This window comes from Chiloscyllium plagiosum, chromosome 34 (assembly GCF_004010195.1).
Source record: "Chiloscyllium plagiosum isolate BGI_BamShark_2017 chromosome 34, ASM401019v2, whole genome shotgun sequence".
NCBI classification, from domain to species: Eukaryota; Metazoa; Chordata; class Chondrichthyes; order Orectolobiformes; family Hemiscylliidae; genus Chiloscyllium; species Chiloscyllium plagiosum.
The window spans coordinates 11914794-11935904 of record NC_057743.1 but is presented as its reverse complement, the minus strand read 5'-3'; the positions used below and the strand labels follow the sequence as shown (position 1 = coordinate 11935904).

Below are 21111 nucleotides of genomic sequence, written 5' to 3'. Positions count from 1 at the left end.
TCCCAACCCTCGGACTTAGCACCGCCTTCTTGACCTGCAATCTTCTTCCCAACCTCTCCGCCCCCACCCCCTCTCTGGCTTATCGCCCTCACCTTAACCTCCTTCCACCTATTGCATTCCCAACGCCCTCCCCCAAGTTCCTCCTCCCTAACCTTTTATCTTAGCCTGCTTGGCACACCCTCCTCATTCCTGAAGAAGGGCTCATGCCCGAAACGTCGATTCTCCTGCTCCTTGGATGCTGCCTGACCTGCTGCGCTTTTCCAGCAATACATTTTTCTCTGAGGGAGTTCAAACCAAGGGTTCACTAGCCAGTTCACTCGGATAGCTGACCTTCAATTATTCCAAATACAGTTAGACATCCTTTAGCTCCACAAAAGTTGGGAAAAGGCTGAGCACCCCCCCACCGCCCCCATTACTACCACCAAAAATCCTGGCATTGATTGCTGTGAAATGCTCACAGCTGCCATTTTCACTCTGCACTCTGTAAATTTTCGGACCACATTTTCAGATGCAGCAGAAAGTACGAGTTAGAGATAAGTGAAAATACAGAACCGAGATCTGTGAAAGGAAGTAATTTGGAACGTGCCATTTCCCTTAAAGTCTCCAGTTTGGAGACGGTGCAAGTTATAATAAATAAAGGCTCACTCTGAGACAATGTTGTAGGCGAATCTATGCACAAAAATGGTCTTTCTCAGGTTGTCTCAAAAGACAGTAAAATAAACTTCTGAATGATGATTCATTCTGGTGATCCTTTCAGTATAAATTCTGAACAGATGTTGCAATTTTGGAGACCCTATTTTGTTCTATAACTTGTTGAATGCTTTCTCTCAAATTTCACTGATACCAGTCTGCTGTTTAATGCTAATAGGCAGACAATAGTGACCCAAAGTGGGCAAGCTTTTTGAATTTTATACAGTGTAGTCATATCATCTAGGCTAAGAACGTGATACATTTTAACTTATTTGACATCCTGAGAAGAGACGCATTTTCTGTGCAATAATTTTGGATTGAGGGATATTTGAAACCTAGTTAGAAAAATTTTGTTTGGAATAGCTCCATCATCATCATCATCATCATCTGATTTGAGAACTATCTTCATTTCCTAACAATGTTCGACATTGTTTCTGTGCTTGCATTCTGTAAAATGCATTAGCTGTACAATTTTTCCAGAAAGGCTTTTCAAATACTCTAGCTTGTTAAGTTGACGTTTTGAAGGTTGTATTTTTTCCTTTTCTTGGAAGAAGTCCTGAAGTTACAGAAATTGCAATATTAAATCTGGATTTTGAAATTTTAATAGTCTTTACCATCTGCAAAATCCTGATTTTTAATGCATTGCTATAGATTCTGTTACAGTAACTGCTGAGAGATATTTTTGCAAATCTCAATTTTTTTTTATAGCTTTGGTGGCTGTAGTCTGTACAGAGCTGTCATAAAGGAGAAAGAATGTGAAGAGATTGCAAGTGGTTCCTCTCAATGATGTATGTGCTTACACTGAAACCTGCAAATACTATGTATTCCAAGTTTTGTGTCTAACTTATCATGATAATCTTTGTTCAGGATTGGGAAGTATTTTCTTATTTGTGTGATATGAGGGTTGCCTACAAGGCAAATATTCATTGCCCATCCCTAATTGTCCTTGAGAAGGCAGTGTAAGTACACCCACAGTAACAGGCAGTTACTTGTTTTTAAGCTAGTGAATGTAAAGGAACAGAGTTCTAACAAAGGATGGTATGCAACTCAGAGGTGAACTTGACTTTCCTACCATGGCAGAGGTTGGGATTAGGAAAATGTTGTTGAAAGAACTTCAGCAAGTTCCTGAAGTGCTTCTTGTGGATGGTTGCTACTGGGGTGAGGAAGGAATATAGTGAAGTAGATAACTGCCTTCTACTTTGTAGATGAATGGGCAGGCTTTGGGGAATCAGAAATTGACATGTTGCAGAATTTCCAAACCTCTAACTTATTCTTATAGTCACAATATTTGGATGGATGGTGAAGTTCAATATCTGGTCAATAGCATTTACAGAATGTTGTTGATGAGGAGCTTGCTAGCAGTATTGTTGAATGTTTGGAGAGATGGTCTTTTTTGAGACTAATTGTCTGACACTTGTGTGCTGCAAATTGTTATTTGCTACTTATCAGCTCACGCCTGAACATTGTCCTGGTTTTTACATTCTTAGCTGCAAAAGGACTGAGCATTATATATTCCTTAGCTGATATTCCAACTTCTGATCTTATTCGGAAGGAAAGTCATTTTTAAGCAACTAAAGATGATTGAGAGAAAATGAGGACTGCAGATGCTGGAGATCCGAGTTGAAACGTGTGTTGCTGGAAAAGCACAACAGGTCAGGCAGCATCTGAGAAGCAGGAGAGTCGACGTTTCGGGCATAATTCCTTCAGGAATTCCTGATGAAGGGCTTATGCCTGAAACATCGACTGCACTGCTTCTCGGATGCTACCTGACCTGCTGTGCTTTTCCAGCATCACAGTTTTCAACTAAAGATGGTTGGTCCCAGGATACTCCTATCCTGAGGCTGAGTTGACTAGTTTCTAACAATCATTTTTCCTTTGTGGAATATGACTTACGCTAATAACAGAATACATCAAAGGCTTCTATCTTATATTTTTGAAATATTACCACCATGCTATAGCTGATATATTGAGATTTTTCTTTGTAAAGTATTGGTTTCTACCATATTTCCCAATAAGTGAGCTTTAAACTACATTGCAAATACAATTTAGGATTCAAACAAGACCAAACTCTCAGAAGTTGCAACATGAAACAAGTAAGATCCTACACTGTCTTGACAGGGGAGATGTGGAAGTGATGTTTTCTCTGCGCAAGAATCATAGTTTTAAGAGTCACTGTTTAAAAATCAGTGGTCATCCATTTGAAACCAAAATCAAGCAAAACAAAATCTCTCCGTATTGAGTCTTGAGTTACTCTCATCTGGAATGGATGGTGGTAGCAGAATCTTTGAATATATTTAGGGCAGGGATAGATATATTCCTTCCCCTTTAACTCAGTGCTTTTAATTACTGTCAAATCTAGAATTTCTCATTCTTTTGTCCTTGTAAGTGCAGCTCTATTATGTTTAGACATTCCCAATGCAAGAAATTAAAAATTCTTTGCAGGTCACCCCTTGTCTATTTTGCATAATATATATACTATACCAGAACTGTGGGAGAAGCTTTTGTTGTTTGATTTTGGAGCTATGAATTTATTTGAATTCTTCACTTTTTTTATATTGATGTCTGTATAGTAATAGATTGCCTTATAAGAACAGATACTGAGTGTGTGATATTGTCCATAAATTTGATCATTTTGTTGTCAAAATAAAATAAATGAATGTTCATTTCATTTATAATTTCTTTATAATTCTTAGATTTTAACTGAATTAGAACATAGTGGAGTAGGCCGAAACAAAGAGCAAAGTGCCCGAATGCTGGGCCACCTGGTTTCAAATGCTCCCCGCCTTATTCGCCCATACATGGAACCTATTCTCAAGGTAAGCAAGAAGGAATGTCTTTTTCCTACAGTGACTATAAATGGAAATTAAATCCGCAATGAAAGTTTTAAAACATTTTTATGTTAACATTCATTGACAAGAAAATACATATTATATATTGAAGAATATAGCAAATATCTTTGCTGTCTGTTGACTGTATGCTTTCTCCTAGGCTTTAATCTTAAAATTGAAGGATCATGATCCAAACCCTGGTGTAATTGTCAGTGTTCTGGCTACTATAGGTGAACTTGCCCAGGTAAGGTCAATATTATAGATTGATTACTTCTGTACAATACAATTCATTACATTTATAGATGAGAAACTTAAATTGCAGAATGTGTACTGTAATAATATTATGATGAATTTAAATTATACCAGAGGAATCCCTAAATGCATCAAAACTATATTAAAAAAATGTTAGACTGTAGGACTGTAGTAAGTATTGTTATTGCACATTGTGCACATATTGATTGCTGCATCTATGAGACTATACAAGAACAGTGCAATAAGTGACAAGTTTAATTAATTTCATTGGAGAAATGTTGGCTGGTACATTCTCAGAACTCTTCTGTTCATCTTCGAAGAGTGCTATGTTGCCTTTTATATCCACCTTAACAATCAGTTAGGAGTCTTGGTTTAATTTCCTATCTCAAGATGGCACTTCAAACAATGAATATTTCCTCAGCTCTGCACTGCAATGTCATTGAGTATGGCTTGAACCGTATTTTTTTTTAAAAAAAGGCACCTTGTATTGTTGAAGATATTTCATTAATTTTATGACTTGTCTTCAAGTGTATTTCTCAAATATAAAATAATGATTGGCCTGTTATAAGCTTGATTGATGTAAAACTGCTTGTTAGTGTATAGCCTTCTTAAGAAAACAATTGTGGTTGATGTTTGTCCCTGAAGGTGAGTGGACTGGAAATGCGAAAGTGGATGGATGAACTATTTCCTATCATCATGGACATGCTCCAGGATTCTTCTTCACTTGCAAAAAGACAGGTAAACCTGTCCTAGCAATTGAATCATGGTTGACAAATGCAGCAGGTGCTGTTATGGCTTTCTGGTACTGATTTGGTGTGAAACAGAAGCCTAGGTACTACATTTAAAAAAATACAGTGTAAACTTTATGCAGAAGGCGTCTTTGTGTATGAAGGTTTTGCTAAGTAATGCTTGCAGCTGCTGATGGCTTCTGAATTATATGATAATATATACATTATTTTGATTAATGGGATAAATATTCTTTTATTGGTGTTCTTTGTCGCTTCATACAAAAGTTCAAGTGAATATTTGGGATTTGGTTCTGAATTTTGTTCTAATTTTAAGATGGGGAAGACGATAAAGTTTGTTAAACTTTCTCTGTTGCTTTGCACTCGATTTTGCCATTGTAAATGCTGTGAAGCCTGACAAAATCAACATGATTCTGTATGTTCACTTTTTTTCCAATTAAGTTTAATGTGAAATGGTTTTTAATTTCGATCCTCATAATCCATGACATTGGTAATTGAGGCTTTTGTGATCTACAGCTTCAGATATTCTGGAGAAGTATATGTCCCGTTTGTTTTGAAGATTAACCCAGTTGATGATCTGGAACTTAATTTCCAATTTCTGCTCCTGTTTGCTGTGGGTTTCTGACAACATGAGAGATTGATCAGCAATGGGACGCGAGCAGCTGTGCTTCACATTCCTGCCCTGGAGACTGGCCTGCCCTTAGGGTGCCTCATGCGTGTCATAACAGGAATTCTTAGTGCATTGCTCTTGCACAGAGGCGTGATAGGAAAATTGGCTCAAGTCCTCTTTTATCTGTCAGGGCTGAAAACAAGTTACTTTTCCAGTCATTAACAATCCTTTGTGAATTTCTTTTTTTTTGTATACATTGTTGGACGTGAGTAATGACTAACTTGTCTAGCTTATTTGTGTAGTGGAAAAATGTCATTTAGTTGTACCATGCCACTGAAAACAAAAGCAAGGCTGCATTCATAGCCAATGTCACTGCTAGGTGGAGCCCCATGAGTGGTTGTGCATTAAGTCACAACATCATATCTTTATATTTCTGTGGCTGTTTTTATGACATGCAGAGACTCACTGAGGATTTTCTTAAACATTGAATTTATTATAAAATACATTGTACAATATAGAATGAATGTCAAACTTTGCCATTCCTTATAGTACCAGTGTATTACTGAAACACTCTGAACCTTGTGTCTGGCACATTTATTTAGATGATATTTTAAAGCAGCAAGCTAATACAGCGATTTTTCTTGCTTGTACTTTAAATTGAAACCATTTTATTACTTAATTTTATGTTTTGTGATGAATAGTGTTCAAATAGATATCTGCAGCCATCTAACAAAGGACATTTACCAATTAAATGTCAGTTTTCAATGCTTTGTGCACTGCACTAGATAAAGAGGAAAGGTAGACGTTTCAAGCTTTGTTAACCACTCTAAATTTGGAAACTCTCAGTAAATGAATGCAGACTGATATGCATGAAATATGTACCTGAAAAATTAGAATTCCTAATGTGATCACCTTCACAGCAATTGTTTGCACTTCCACGTCAAACCTTGCATGCACAGAATGCTGTAGGCTACTATTCATGTATTGGGGGCATACACTGTAATAGTGATAATGGTGCTATTTTAAAGTTACAAATTCCAGACACTCTTTTTTACTTTTCTTCTTTGTCTGTTAAATCTTCATCTCCATCAAGAAACATGGTTAGATGAACAGAAATTATTTCAGAACACACTCAACGTAATGTGAAAATTTTTTTCAGCAGATATGTGGCTTGGGTTAGGCGAGATTGGAAATCATCCCTACAGAGAAAACACCTGGTTTCCACGGGTGCTTTCCACAGTGATAGGCAGAGACTGCTGAACTTGAAATGTATGGTAAATGCAAGCGATTTACTGCACAATGTCTATCCCACCAATGATGGTTCCAGATGTTTATTCTCTCAGCAGATTTGGTAATCTTCTTGATTGCTAGTCTTGTGTAGATTGCAATGGTAAACACATGATTTAATGCGAGATTCATTTATGGCAGAGACTTGAAACATTGGAAATTGGATGAGCTTGAAGAGGCACATTTGACAGTCAGTTTAAAATTAGTTTTTGGAAGTTGGAAATGTTTGTAGTGCTTTTAACTTAATTGTTTAAGATGAACTTTAATAATTGCATGCAGAATCTTCCAGTCCTGTCTCCCTCCTTACATAGTGATAAGCAATTCTTTGAAATTTTAGTGAGTATCTAAAATTGCTGTTGGGAAATTGAGAGAGTTTATAAGTAAGAAAAGACTGAACAATTAAAATTTCAGCTATTTGAGAAGCTAGCATAAATTTTAAATGTAACATATATTTTTATGTTTAGGGTGTAGGTTTGCTCGCTGAGCTGTAGGTTTAATATCCATCAAACCTACAGTTCAGCGAGCAAACCTACACCCTGAACCTCAACCTGAGCTACAAACCTTGCATATTTTTATGTTAGATTCCCTACAGTGTGGAAACGGGCCCTTTGGCCCAACAAGTCCACACCGACCCTCTGAAGAGTACCACATCCAGACCCATTTCCCTCTGACTAATGCACCTAACACTATGGGCAATTTAGCATAGCCAATTCACCTAACCTGGATCCCAGGTGCTGGGAGGCAGCAGTGCTAACCACTGAGCCACCGCACTGCCTCTCAGTGCCAGGAACCTGGGTTTAAATCCCACCTCGGGTGACTGCGCAAACGGCACACAGACATTCTACCCCTGTCTGTGTAGGTTTCCTCCGGGTGCTCTGGTTTCCTCCCATAATCCAAAAGATGTATGGGTCAGGTGACTTGGCCATGCTAAATTGCCCATTGTGTTAGGTGCATTAGTCAGGAGTAAATATAGGTTAGGGGAATGGGTCTGGGTGAGTTACTCTTCGGAGAGGCGGTATGAACTTGTTGGGCCAAGGGGCATGTTTCCATACTGGAGGGAATCTAATCATATAAGATATTGGAAAGACAGGGTTCGATTAGGAATCGTCAGCATGGCTTTGTGCCTGGGAGATCATGCCCCTCAAATTTGTTAAGAGTCCTTTAATGAGGTGACCAGAAAGGTTGATGAGAACAGAGCAGTAGACATAGTCTATATGGATTTCAGTAAGGTCTTTGATAAGGTTCCACTTGGTAGGCTGCTCTGGAAAGTTAGATTACCTAAATTCCAGGGGGAGCTGGCAAATTGGATCCACAGTTGACTTGATGATAGGAAGTAGGTAATAGTGGAAGGATGCGTGTCAGACTGGAGGCCTGTGACCAATGGAGTGCCTCAGGACAGTGCTGGGTCCATTGCTGTTTGTTGTCCATAATCAATGATTTGGATGAGAATGTCCAAAGCATGATTAGTAAGTTGCAGATGACTCTAAAATAGGCAGTATGGTGGACAGTGAGGAAGCTTATCAGAAATTGCAGCGGGAACTTGATCAACTGGGGAAGTGGGTCAAGAAGTAGCAAATGGAGTTTAATATAGGTAAGTGTAAAATGTTGCATTTTGGAAAGTCAAATCAAGGTAGGAGTTTCATGGTGAATGGTAGTGCCTTAAGGAGTGTAGTGGAACAGAGGGAAATGGAGTTCAGGTGCACGGTTCTCTGAAAATGGAGTCATGGGTAGACAGAGCAGTGAAGAAAGCTTTTGGTACATTGACCTTCAGTCAGGGCATTGAGTATAGAAGTTGGGAAGTTATGCTGCAGTTGTACAGGACGTTGGTGAGGCTGCCCTTGGAATATTATGTTCAACTTTGGTCACCTTGCTACAGGAAAGATGTTATTAAACTGGAAAGAGTGCAGAAGAAACTTACAAGGATATTGCCAGGGCTCAATGGTCTGAGTTAAGGGGAGAGGTTGGACAAGCTAGAACTTTTTTCTTTAGAGCATAAGAGACTGAGAGGGGAATCTTATAGAAATGTATGAATGCACTCAGTTTTTTTTTCCCCCCAGGATTGGGGAATCGAGGGCTAGAAGGCATCGGTTTAAGGTTGGAAGGGAAAGAATAAAAGGGAACCTGAGGAGCAACATTTTTACACAGGGGTAGTATGTATATGCAATAAGCTGGAAATGTGTTGCTGGAAAAGCGCAGCAGGTCAGGCAGCATCCAGGGAACAGGAGAATCGACGTTTCGGGCATAAGCCCTTCTTCCTGAAGAAGGGCTTATGCCCGAAACGTCGATTCTCCTGTTCCCTGGATGCTGCCTGACCTGCTGCGCTTTTCCAGCAACACATTTCCAGCACTGATCTCCAGCATCTGAAGACCTCACTTTCTCCTATGCAATAAGCTGCCAGCGGAAATGGTTGAGGTAAGTGGTTGAGGTACATTAACAAAATTCAAAAGGCATTTAGACAAATACCTGGATAGGGAAGGTTTGGAAGGATATTGCTTTGCCGGTGCCACACTTCTCAACTTAGAAGAATATAGGCTAAGTGCAGGGAAACTGGGTGAGTGTGGATGGACATTTTGGTCGGCATGGACCAATTTGGGCTAAAGGGCCTGTCTCGGTGCTGTAGGACTCCACGACTCTGTGTAATTCAGCCTGATATCTTTAAAGAAAGACTCGCAGTTTTATGTTCTCTGTCATAATGCAGTTATTCCACTCGCTCTTACTTGGTTATAACCATGACAGCTGAAGCTTGTGCAATGTGAATGTTGAACCTTGTTATCATTGTAGTTTAATATATAACTGCTGTTATTTTTTTTCCTATCTTTTTAGCTCTGACTGTAATTGCCTACAGTGTTTTATTGCTTCAGTTTACTTCATTATTGCCTGTGAAATAAGTCTGTTTGGCAGCTTAGCACTCAGGCTGTTTGTAATCCACTGAAAGGTAAGTTAAAACACAAACCCAGAGCAGGCTTGACTAGTGGAGTTCTGATAATTTCCTGAATATTAGGAAATTATCTCGAATAAAAACCTAAAGTATAAAGATGCCAAAAGCAACCTGGTCTCAGCTTACTGAACTGGAAAGATGATGGTGCTTTTGCACTGGCAAGAAAAGTCAGTCACTTGGATGCATTATATTTCTCTTCAGACTTACAGTATTGTAAGAACTGCATTGTAAGGTATTAAGATGTTCATGCAATTGAATTCCACAATAACATACTGCCTCATGATTAAATTCCATTTATACCATCATTTATGTTGTGATTTCTATGCTCATGACTTAGAGTCATGGAGATTTACAGCACGGAAACAGACCCTTCGGTCCAACTCATCCATGCTGACCAGATATCCCAACCCAATCTAGTCCCACCTGCCAGTATCCCTCCGAATCCTTTCTAATCATATACCCATCCAAATGCCTTTTAAATGTTAGAATTGTACTAGCTTCCTTCACTTACTCTGGCAGTTCATTCGTACACGTACCAGCCTCTGCGTGAAAAGGTTGCCCCCAGGTCCCTTTTATATCTTTTCCTTCTCACCCTAAACCTATGCCCTCAAGTTCTGAACTCTCCCAGGGAAAAGACTTTGTCTATTTATCCTATCCATGCCCCTCATGATTTTATAAACCTCAATAAAGTCACCTCTCAGCCTCCGAAGCTCCAGGGAAAACAGCCCCAGCCTATTCAACCTCTCCCCATAGCTCAAATCCTCCAACCCTGGCAACATCCTTGTAAATCTTTTCTGAACGCTCTCAAGTTTCACATCTTTCCGATAGGGAGGAGACCAGAATTGCACGCAATATTCCAGCAGTGGCCTAACCAATGTCCTGTACAGCCGCAACATTCCTCCCAACTCTTGTGCTCAATACTCTGACCAATAAAGGAAAGCATACCAAACTCCTCCTTCGCTATCCTACCTACCTGCGATTCCTTTCAAGGAGCTATGAACTTACACTCCAAGGTCTTTGTTCAGTGACACTCCCTAGGACCTTACCATTAAGTGTATAAATCCTACCAAGATTTGCTTTCCCAAAGTGCAGCACCTCGCATTTATCTAAATTAAACTCCATCTGCCACTTCTCAGCCCAGTGGCCCATCTGATCAAGATCCCATTGTAATCTGAGGTAACCTTCTTCGCTGTCCACTACACTTCCAATTTTGGTGTCATCTGCAAACTTACTAAGTATACCAGGAAAGGAATAAGTTCCGTGAACTATATTTCTCTGTTTGACTGAACCATTTCAGATCAGTACGGAGTTCTAAAAGTAAAAATTTCACATCAATAATCTTGCATCTTTCAAATTGTAGTTGCTGTACAGATAAAGTTAATTCACTTTGTACGGCAAGTATGCTGGGCACACTAATCCTAAGGTAAAGATGGAAGTGTGATTCACAGAAAACACTTGTTCTTGCAAGCTTCACCTTTCATCTGTACCTGAAATGCACATCACCTGGTTCCTAACTTTTGGTGATCTCTGCTTAGGGGCTCCTGCTCCATTCTCCCATTAAACAGGGAAAGAGACAACTTATTCTCACCTTTTTTGAAGATTTGTAGCTCAGATTGGTGATAAGTCTATAAGTTAGCACACTGAGCTTGAAGGTTTGTTTACAGACGTTTCGTAACCATACGAGGTAACCTCATCGGTGAGAGTCTCTGGTGAAGCACTGGTAGTATGTCCCACTTCTCTGTTTATGGGTCTTGGTTTCTTAAGGTGGGTAATGCCAATAAACACATTGACTTAGATCCTATCTACCTTCCCTTGGGAAAAAAAAACTGGAAATGACATCACCCACCTTAAGAAACCAAGACCTATAAACAGAGGGGCGGGACATGCCACCAGCGCTTCACCAGAGACTCTCACCACTGATGTTACCTTGTATGGTGACAACATCTGAAAACAAACCTTCAAGCTCAGTGTGCTAACTTATTTTCACCATATATTTGACAAAGACCAACCACTTTCATCACGTTCTGCTGCAATGAAAAAAAATTGTTGAAGATTCTTTTAGTTGTAGCACATTAAAGATTGCACTGTACTAAGGATTCTTGTTAACATTCAAGGCAGTACAATCAGTCGATCATGTGTGATAGAGTGTAATTTATGGGAGATTTGTAGAAGAGGATGCCTGCAGAAGCATCAGTTAGTTCAACTGATTATGATTTTCCTACCTTTGAAAAATGACAACATTGACAGTGTTAGTTGGGGCAAAGAATCCTGTTGAGTCCCTTTTGTGGTCATTACTGTCAATTTGGCTGTTAGCATCTGACTTAAATTGTCCCACAGATTGATCGACATTGAAAGACCTACCACTATGGGATGGTTATCTAGAATAGATTAGATTAGATTCCCTACAGTATGGAAACAGGCCCTTTGGCCCAACTAGTTGACACTGACTCTCTGAAGAGTAACCCAACCAGACCCGTTCCCCCCCAACTAATGCACCTAACTCTACAGGCAATTTAGCATGACCAATTCACCGGACCTGCACATCTTTGGACTGCGGGAGGAAACCGGAGCACCTGGAGGAAACCCACATAGACACGGGGAGAATGGTGCAAACTCCATACACAGTCATCCGAGGCTGGAATCGAACCCAGGTCCCTGGCACTGTGAGGCAGCAGTGCTAACCACTGAGCCACGGTGCCGCCTCAGTGGCAGCATCTGTGGGGAGAGCTTGGAGTTGGTGTTTCAGGTTGAGTGACCCTTCCTCAGAACTGAGTTTAGGATGTGGTTGGTGGGGAGAGGGGGTATGCACTTGACCTGTGGCATGGCTACTTGACCTGGTGCATTGGTCTGGTTTCCCTCCACGCGTGTTGCCAGATCTGCTGAGATTTTCCAGCAATTTCTGTTGTAGTTTTATAGCATCCGCAGTCCTTTTGGTTTTTATTTGGTTATCTAATGGGCTGCTTACTAGAGTTTTCCAGCTGTTCAATAGCTTTTAATTCATTCAGGGATTGGGTATCCCTGACTGGGGGCATGTGTTGCATGTCCCTGGTTGCCCTTCAGAAGTTGATGAGTTGTCTCCTTGAATCACTGTACCCTATGTTGTAGGTAGACACACAATGTCATTAGGAAGATATTTCCAGAATTTTGACACCACGACACTGTAGGAATGGTGATAGATTACCAAATCAGGACAGTAAGTGTTTGGAGGGGACCTTGCAGGTGATGGTGTTCCCATGCATCTGCTGCTCCTGCCCTTCTAGATGGAAGCAGTGGTGAGTTGGAAGGTCTGTCTAAGGATCTTTCGTGAATACCTACAGTGCATCTTGTAGATGGTACATGCTGCTGCTACTGAGCATCAGTGGTGGTACACGCTGCTGCTACTAAGCATCAGTGGTGGAGGGAATGAATGTTTGTGGATGTGGTGCCAGTCAAGCTGCCTGCTTTGTTGAGCTGCTTGAGTGTTTTTGGAGTTGCACCTGTCCAGGCAAGTGAGGAGTCTTCCATCACACTCCTTACATGTGCCTTGTAGATGGTGGACAGGCTTTAGGGAGTCAAAAGATGAATTACTTGCTGCAATATTCCCAGCCTCTGAGCTGCTCTTGTAGCCACTGTATTTATATGATTAGTCCAGTTCAGTTTCTGGTCAATGGTAACCCACAAGATATTGATAGTCAGGGATTCCATGATGGTAATGCCATTGAATGTCAAGGGACAATGGTTAGATTGTCTCTTGTTGGACTTGGTCTTTGCCTGGCATTGGTGTTTCTATTTGTTATAACTAGGAGAAAGTGAGGACTGCAGATGCTGGAGATCAGAGTTGAAAAGTGTGGTGCTGGAAAAGCACAGCAGGTAAGGCAGTATCTGAGGAACAAGAGAGTCACCATTTCAGGCAAAAACCCTTCATCGGTAATGTAGGATGGGGTAAAGTGGGCTGCGAGATAAATAGGAGGGGTGGGGGCAAGGTAGCCGGGAAGGCGATAGGTAGATGCAGGTGGAATGTGATAGTGATGGGTCAGAGAGGAGGGTGGAGTGGATATTTGGGAAGGAAGATGGTCAGGTGGGACAGTTGAAAAGGGCGGTGCTAAGTTGGAGGGACTCAACTCCTGAACTGTCCTACCTGTCCATCTTCCTTCCCACCTATCTGCTCCACCCTCCCATCCAACCTATCACTATCATTCCCCCCCCCCACCTGCATCTACTATCGCCTTCCTAGCTACCTTTCCACCCACCCTCACCCTCCTATTTATCTCTCCGCTCCCTTTTCCGCCCCCCTCTCCCCATATTCCTGATGAAGGGATTATGCCCAAAATAGTCGATTGTTTTGCTCCTCGGATGCTGCCTGACCTGATTTCACTTTTTGATTTCCTATTTCTTATGGTCTTATGGCTGCTTTATAGCACTATTGCTGATGACACTTTTCATCAGGTTACTGATCATCAAAAGTAGACTAAGGGGTAGTACTTGTTCAGGTTCGATTGATCTGCGTTTTTTTGCATAGTGGGCAATCTTACAAATGAAAACCATGTTTTTTGAGGAAGTAACCAGAATTAATGAGGGCAAAGCAATAGACATTGTTTATATGGACTTTAGTAAAGCCTTTGACAAGGATCTGCATGGTAGACTAATTAGTAAATTTAGTACACTTGGAACTCAGGATGAGTTTACCATTAATTCAGAAGCCCAGGCTAATGTTCTGGGAAGGAGAAAGTGAGGACTGCAGATGCTGGAGATCAGAGTCGAGAGTGTGGTGCTGGAAAAGCATTGACATTTCAGGCTTAAGCCCATCATCAGGAGAGCCTCATTCCTGATGAAGGGCTTATGCATGAAACGTCGATTCTCCCGCTCCTCGGAAGCTGCCTGACCTGCTGTGCTTTTCCAGCACCACACTAATGTTCTGGGAACAGGAATTTAAATCCTACCTCGAAGATAGTGAACTTTGAATTCAATAAAAAGTCTGGGATAAAAAGATGGTTAAAGGATGACCATAAAATCACTGTCAATTGTCATTATAAACCATCTGGATCACTCATACCTTTTAGGGAACAAAATCTGCCACCCTTAGCTGATCTGGCATACATTTGAATCCTCACTCTTAGCCAAATGGCTGACTCTTTGCTGTCCTCTGAGAAATTAGTAATGGGCAATGTTGTTGGCCTTGCCAGAGGTTCCCATATCCATGAATGAATCTTCTTTTGAAAAATGTACCAGTTACCGGATAATTTATGTCTGAGTTACTGATTAACAGAGAAATATTGGCCAGAGTGTTTCAGTTTCTGTGATATGGTGTCATGGAATATTTTGTATTACTTTATGGGGCAGGTGGAACCTCAGTTTAATGTTTTTGAAAGATGATGCACCAACAGTTTAATGCTCCCTTAGTGCTGCACTGTAATGTCAACTTAAATGTTGTAGGGCAGGACTTGAAATCAGAACTGTTTAACTAGGGGTTAAGTGTGCTGCCAACTGATCCAAGGCTGATACATAAAAATATGAATGAATTTGAGTCAAAGATGAGTATATATAGGTAGTTACAGATCAAACCAAATTCTGGAACTCCCTTGTAACAGCACTGTGAAGTATACCTACCGTGCATCGATTTCAGTGCATCAAGAAGGCGGCTAAACACCCCCTTACTCCCTACTTATGGACGATAGAATGGGGATGAAACATCTGCAATCCAAATTCCCAGCTCAATGAACATACCCACAACAACTGCAACAATTGAAGGTTGGCTTCTGAGGAAGGGTCACTGGACCCGAAACATTAACTCTGATTTCGCTTCACAAATGCTGCCAGACCTGCTGAGCTTTTCCAGTAATTTCTGTTTTTGTTTGTAAAGATTGGCGAGGCCAGGGTTGATTGCATGTTCCAAGGATAAATTTAAAAAAAATTAAATCCCAGTTCTGTTATCATTAAGTGAACACCACAGTTGATGATGGCGAACTGGGTAAATCTTATTTAAGGTATAGTTTGGCGAGTATGAATGAACTTTGGTCTGTAAGACAGTTATCCCAATTTTGATGGTAGCCCTCAAATGTTGGTTTATGAGTGGAATTTTAAGTGGCTGACTGGGTAGTGGTTGCTTTGTTATTTCCAGTACATAGGCTAATGTTAGGTGGTGTGTCTGTTTTTGTTTGTCTTCAGCTTTTCTACAGTGTTTTGTTTTCCATTTCAATTCTTTCATGGGATGTGAGAACCTCTGACAAGGCCAACAATTGTCACTTATAGAGTCATAGAGATGTACAGCATGGAAACGGACCCTTCGGTCCAACCTGTCCATGCCGACCAGATATCACAACCCAATCTAGTCCCACCTGCCAGCACCCGGCCCATATCCCTCCAAACCCTTCCTATTCATATACCCATCCAAATGCCTCTTAAATGTTGCAATTGTACCAGCCTCCACCATATCCTCTGGCAGCTCATTCCGTACACATACCAGCCTCTGCTTGAAAAAGTTGCCCCTTAGGTGTCTTTTATATCTTTCCCCTCTCGCCCTAAACCTATGCCCTCTAGTTCTGGACTAAGCATACCAAAAGGCAGTTGAGAGTCATCCATGTGTATATTTGGAGACATATGTAGGCTAGATTGGGTAAGGAAACAGATGAGATTATTACTGATATAGGTATAGATATAGATAACTTAGTGTGGAAACAGGCCCTTCAGCCCAACAAGTCCACACCGATCCTCCGAAGAGCAGCCCACCCAGACCCATTCCTTTACATTTACCCCTTCACCTAACACTACAGGCAATTTAGCATGGCCAAATCACCTAACCTGGACATTTTACTACTATTTTATGAATTAAATTTAAATGTCCTCAGCTCCTATGGTGGAATTTGAACTCTTGCCTCTAGATCAGTAGTCTGAGCTTTGGCTTACTAAACCAATATGTTAAAACTACACTACTTTCCAGTTGTCTTGATGCAAAGGAAATTAATGGTTATGTTCATGATTTATTTTGTTGAAACAATTTTTCTTATTTTGCTGCTTTCTTGTCACTCTCTATTCTGTTCCCTTCTCTCTCCCTATGTCGTCCTCCTCTATTTCCCCAAGTTCCCCTTCTTTCCCTCACACTCCATTGCTTCCCCTTTTCTCTCCCTATTTTCCCTTTCGTCCTGCATTTTCTTCTCTCCTTTCTCCACATTTTCCTCCCCCTCCACCTCTCTCTTACCATTGCTCCCTTCTCCTCTATGTACCTCTTGTCCCTCTTTTTTAAAATTAAGTGTACTGCTGAAATAAATAATACTACTATTGAAAGCAGTCCAAGAAATAAGGTTAACTGCTGTTGTTCCTGTGTGAATTGGACAGGTGGCGCTGTGGACCTTAGGACAACAGGTTGCCTGCACAGGGTATGTGGTAGAACCATACAGGAAATATCCATCTCTCCTTGAAGTTCTACTGAACTTTCTTAAGACTGAACAAAACCAAGGCATTCGGAGAGAGGTAAGGCACAGAGCATATAAAAGTATAGGCTGCCATTATGTAATTGATTTAGGTATAATCATCTGATCCTTTTCTTTGAAAGAATGTAGCAATCTTTTTGATAAAGTAGAGATCCCAAATGATTGCCTTTGCAATTGCTGCATGACCCTATGCTCAGACGGAGTGCCTGTCAGAGATAGGGATGCCACATTATGATCTAGATTTTCCATAATGAAGGTTCTCCCATTATTTGGTATTTTATTCCTCCGCCTCCTGAAGACAGTACATGCCATGAATCTAATTCAAGAAATTGGACCTGTGTTGTCTGGAGTCTTGTAGAATGTGGGGGCAACCGTTCTGAAACTTACAGGATTCTCACAGGGCTTGACGTGTGGAAATAGATAGGATGGTTTCCTTGGTTGGTGATTCTAGATTTATGGGCCATGGTTTCAGATTAAAGGGTAGGTCATTTAAAACTCAAAAGAGGAAGGATTTTTTCACACTAGACATAATTTTTGGAATTTTCTTCCTCAGAGAACTGTGAGACCTCAACAATTTGAATATGTACAAGACTGTAACTGATTAGTTTCTTCATGTAATTAGCTTCCAGAAATTTATGTTCCCTCTAAGTTAAGCAGCTTGTGCACACACTTGCCCCAAGTGTCTGTTCATGGTGATTGATGTACTATGCTGCTTACTGAACTAATGTCCAGTTCCAGAAGTTGCTGCTGTGCACGGACCTTAGATGTCTACACAAAAGAAAAAAATTAGCACGAGTGCTGCAAGGAATGTGGAGTTAATGAGGGGAAAATGACTCTGAGGTGGATGATCAGCCATGATCCAATTGAATAGTGAAGCAGTGGGTAGTGAATAGTGGGTTAAATGCTCTATTTCTGTTCCTATGTTCCTATCATCTCCAGACTTTGAATGTGATCAATAAACATGTTACCTGGTCCTTGGTCCCAATCTTAAGTCAACATCTAGCAAGTACATGAAAGCAACACAGAAATGACTTAATTGACTTCTTGTTTTCCCATCATATGACCTCCACCAAACCCAGATGATTACTACCACTACCACTAAATGACTGTGGTATGTAGAAAATCTCCAGGTGTAAACTTGTAACTATCCGCCTGTGTTGCATAATGATGTTGTGAGTAGTTGACTGTATAGTTTAATCTACAGAAGGCATAGATGAATGAATCTATATTAATTTGTAAAGGTTGTATGAAAAAAAGTAAATTGCTGTTAACAGATTTGCTCCTGAACATATGGTCAGCAAAAACTCAGTCTGGTTGCTCTGATTATATAACTTTGACAACTGCTACTTCAGCGACCTGAACAAGAATCAATCGAGTAGCTGGTTACCAGCAAACCCATTGAAGTTTTGCATCTACATAATTGCATTAAAGTTCTGGAGCTACACAGACAGCATCCTTTGTATGTATTTAAAGGATCTCTTGTAAAGTGGGTAAACACAACATATTAAACAAATGAAGATTCCTGACAACTTGAACAATTTATGAACGTGTAAACTATGGGTCATCGGCCCTGCAGGGCAAGCCAAGAAAATTGCCTTAGGTGTTTCATCTATAAATTACAGATCCACATTTGAAAAATGAACATCTTGTTGCTGTTTTGGATTTAAAGTACAAAGTTAACATAATTGTCAGCTGCATAATACTCATTCATTATGTTGTTTGTGTCTGAGAAATTGCTTCACAGTTTTCCCACTTTAAAAGCATAGGTTCCATTGATAGCTCAGCATGAATACCTGACTAATGTGGTTTGAGCTATCGGAACTGATAGAATTTAAAATTTAATTCTTGGTTTGTTCTGAGCTAGCTGATGTCAGGCATAGCAACAGTAGGTTTGCTCAAATCTCTGAAAGTAGCGAGGATAGAAATCAGCCTGAATTCCTCCAGCTCATTCATTATCCAAGCATGCGTTGAAAATTGCAGATACATGCTTTCTAAAGGAGGACAAGTTTGAGCTTCCTTGTGAGGTCTACCAGAGATTCCAGTTCAGATTTGAATGGGAAGAGTGATCGCTTAAACAGGTCATGGTCATAGAGTCACACAGCATGGACACAGAGTTCCTTTGGTACAATTAGTCCATCCAGCCAAGTTTCCCAAACCAAGCTAGTCTCATTTGACTGCATTTGGCCCATATCCCTCCCAACCTTTCTTTTAAAATACTTATCCAAATGTATTTTAAATGTTCTAACTGTACCTGTATCCACCACTTCCCCTGGCAGTTTATTCCACACACTAACCAATCTCTGTATAAAAATAAAATTGTCTCTCATGTCCTTTTTAAAACTACTTCCTTTCCCCTTAAAAATATGTCCCCTAATTTGTAACTCTGGAAAAGACCCTTCCAAACACTTTATCTATGCACCTCATGGTCTTATAAACCACTATAAGGTCGTCCCTCAACCTCTGATACCCCAGTGAAAAAAATGTCCCAGCCTATTTCTAGAATTTTCATTCTCCATTCCCAGCAACATCCTGGTAAATCTTTTCTCAACTCTTTCCTATTTAACAATATCCTTCTTCTAGCAGGTGCTGGAAGACTGTAGAATCCCATCGGGTTATACTCTCATCTTAAGACCATAAGACATAGGAGTGGAAGTAAGGCCATTCGGCCCATCGAGTCCACTCCGCCATTCAATCATGGCTGATGCGCATTTCAACTCCACTTACCAGCGTTCTCCCCGTAGCCCTTAATTCCTCTAGACAACAAGAATCTATCAATCTCGGCCTTGAAGACATTTAGCGTCCCGGCTTCCACTGCACTCCGTGGCAATGAATTCCACAGGCCCACCACTCTCTGGCTGAAGAAATGTCTCCGCATTTCTGTTCTGAAATGACCCCCTCTAATTCTAAGGCTGTGTCCACGGGTCCTAGTCTCCTCGTCTAACGGAAACAATTTCCGAGCATCCACCTTTTCCAAGCCATGTATTATTTTGTACGCCTCTATTAAGTCTCCCCTTAATCTTCTAAACTCCAACGAATACAATCCCAGTATCCTCAGCCGTTCCTCATATGTTAGACCTGTCATTCCAGGGATCATCCGTGTGAACCTCCGCTGGACACGTTCCAGTGCCAGTATGTCCTTCCTGAGGTGTGGGGACCAAAACTGGACACAGTACTCCAAATGGGGCCTAACCAGAGCTTTATAAAGTCTTAGTAGTACATCTCTGCTTTTGTATTCCAACCCTCTTGAGATAAGAGACAACATTGCATTCGCTTTCTTAATCATGGACTCAACCTGCATGTTTACCTTTAGAGAATCCTCGACTAGCACTCCCAGATTCCTTTGTGCTTTGGCTTTATTAATTTTCTCACCATTTAGAGAGTAGTCTATGCTTTTATTCTTTTTGCCAAAGTGCAAGACCTCGCACTTGCTCACGTTAAATTCCATCATCCATTTCCTGGACCACTCTCCCAACCTGTCAAGATCCTTCTGCAGCCTCCCCACTTCCTCAGTATTACCTGCCTGTCCACCTAACTTCGTATCATCGGCAAACTTCGCTAGAATGCCCCCGGTTCCCTCATCCAAATCGTTAATATATAATGCGAACAGCTGTGGCCCCAGCACCGAACCCTGCGGGACACCGCTCGTCACCGGCTGCCATTCTGATAAAGGACCTTTTATCCCACCTCTCTGCCTTCTGTTAGACAGCCAATCCTCAATCCATCCCAGCAGCTCACCTCGAACACCATGGGCCCTCACCTTGCTCAGCAGCCTCCCGTGTGGCACCTTATCAAAGGCCTTTTGAAAGTTTAGATAGACCACATCCACTGGGTTTCCCTGGTCTAACCTACTTGTTACCTCTTCAAAAAATTCCAACAGGTTTGTCAGGCATGACCTCCCTTTACTAAATTCATGTTGACTTGTTCTAATCAGACTCTGCTCTTCCAAGAATTTAGAAACCTCATCCTTAATGGTGGGTTCTAGAATTTTACCAACAACCGAGGTTAAGCTGATTGGCCTATAATTTTCCATCTTTTGCCTTGATCCTTTCTTGAACAAGGGGGTTACAACAGCCATCTTCCAATCATCCGGGACCTTTCCTGACTCCAGTGACTCTTGAAAGATTTCAACCAATGCCTCTGCTATTTCCTCAGCCACCTCTCTCAGAACTCTAGGTTGTATCCCATCGGGGCCAGGAGATTTATCACTTTTAAGACTTTTTAACTTTTCTAGCACTATCTCTTTCGTAATGGCAACCATACTCAACTCAGCCCCGTGACACCCTTTAATTTTTGGGATATTACTCATGTCTTCCACTGTGAAAACTGACGCAAAGTACTTGTTAAGTTCTCCTGC

General features: G+C 40.9%; 1 protein-coding gene across 2 annotated transcripts in view; it reads left to right on the top strand.

The window, feature by feature from the left end:
• mtor (mechanistic target of rapamycin kinase) overlaps nt 1-21111 on the top strand; it is a 367086-nt gene that overhangs the window by 71096 nt on the left and 274879 nt on the right. For both annotated transcript variants that reach the window (XM_043675589.1, XM_043675588.1), the window contains exons 14-17: nt 3384-3506; nt 3679-3762; nt 4416-4508; nt 16663-16797. In XM_043675589.1, the coding sequence (XP_043531524.1) occupies nt 3384-3506; nt 3679-3762; nt 4416-4508; nt 16663-16797 (435 nt within the window). The remainder of the gene's footprint in view (nt 1-3383; nt 3507-3678; nt 3763-4415; nt 4509-16662; nt 16798-21111) is intronic.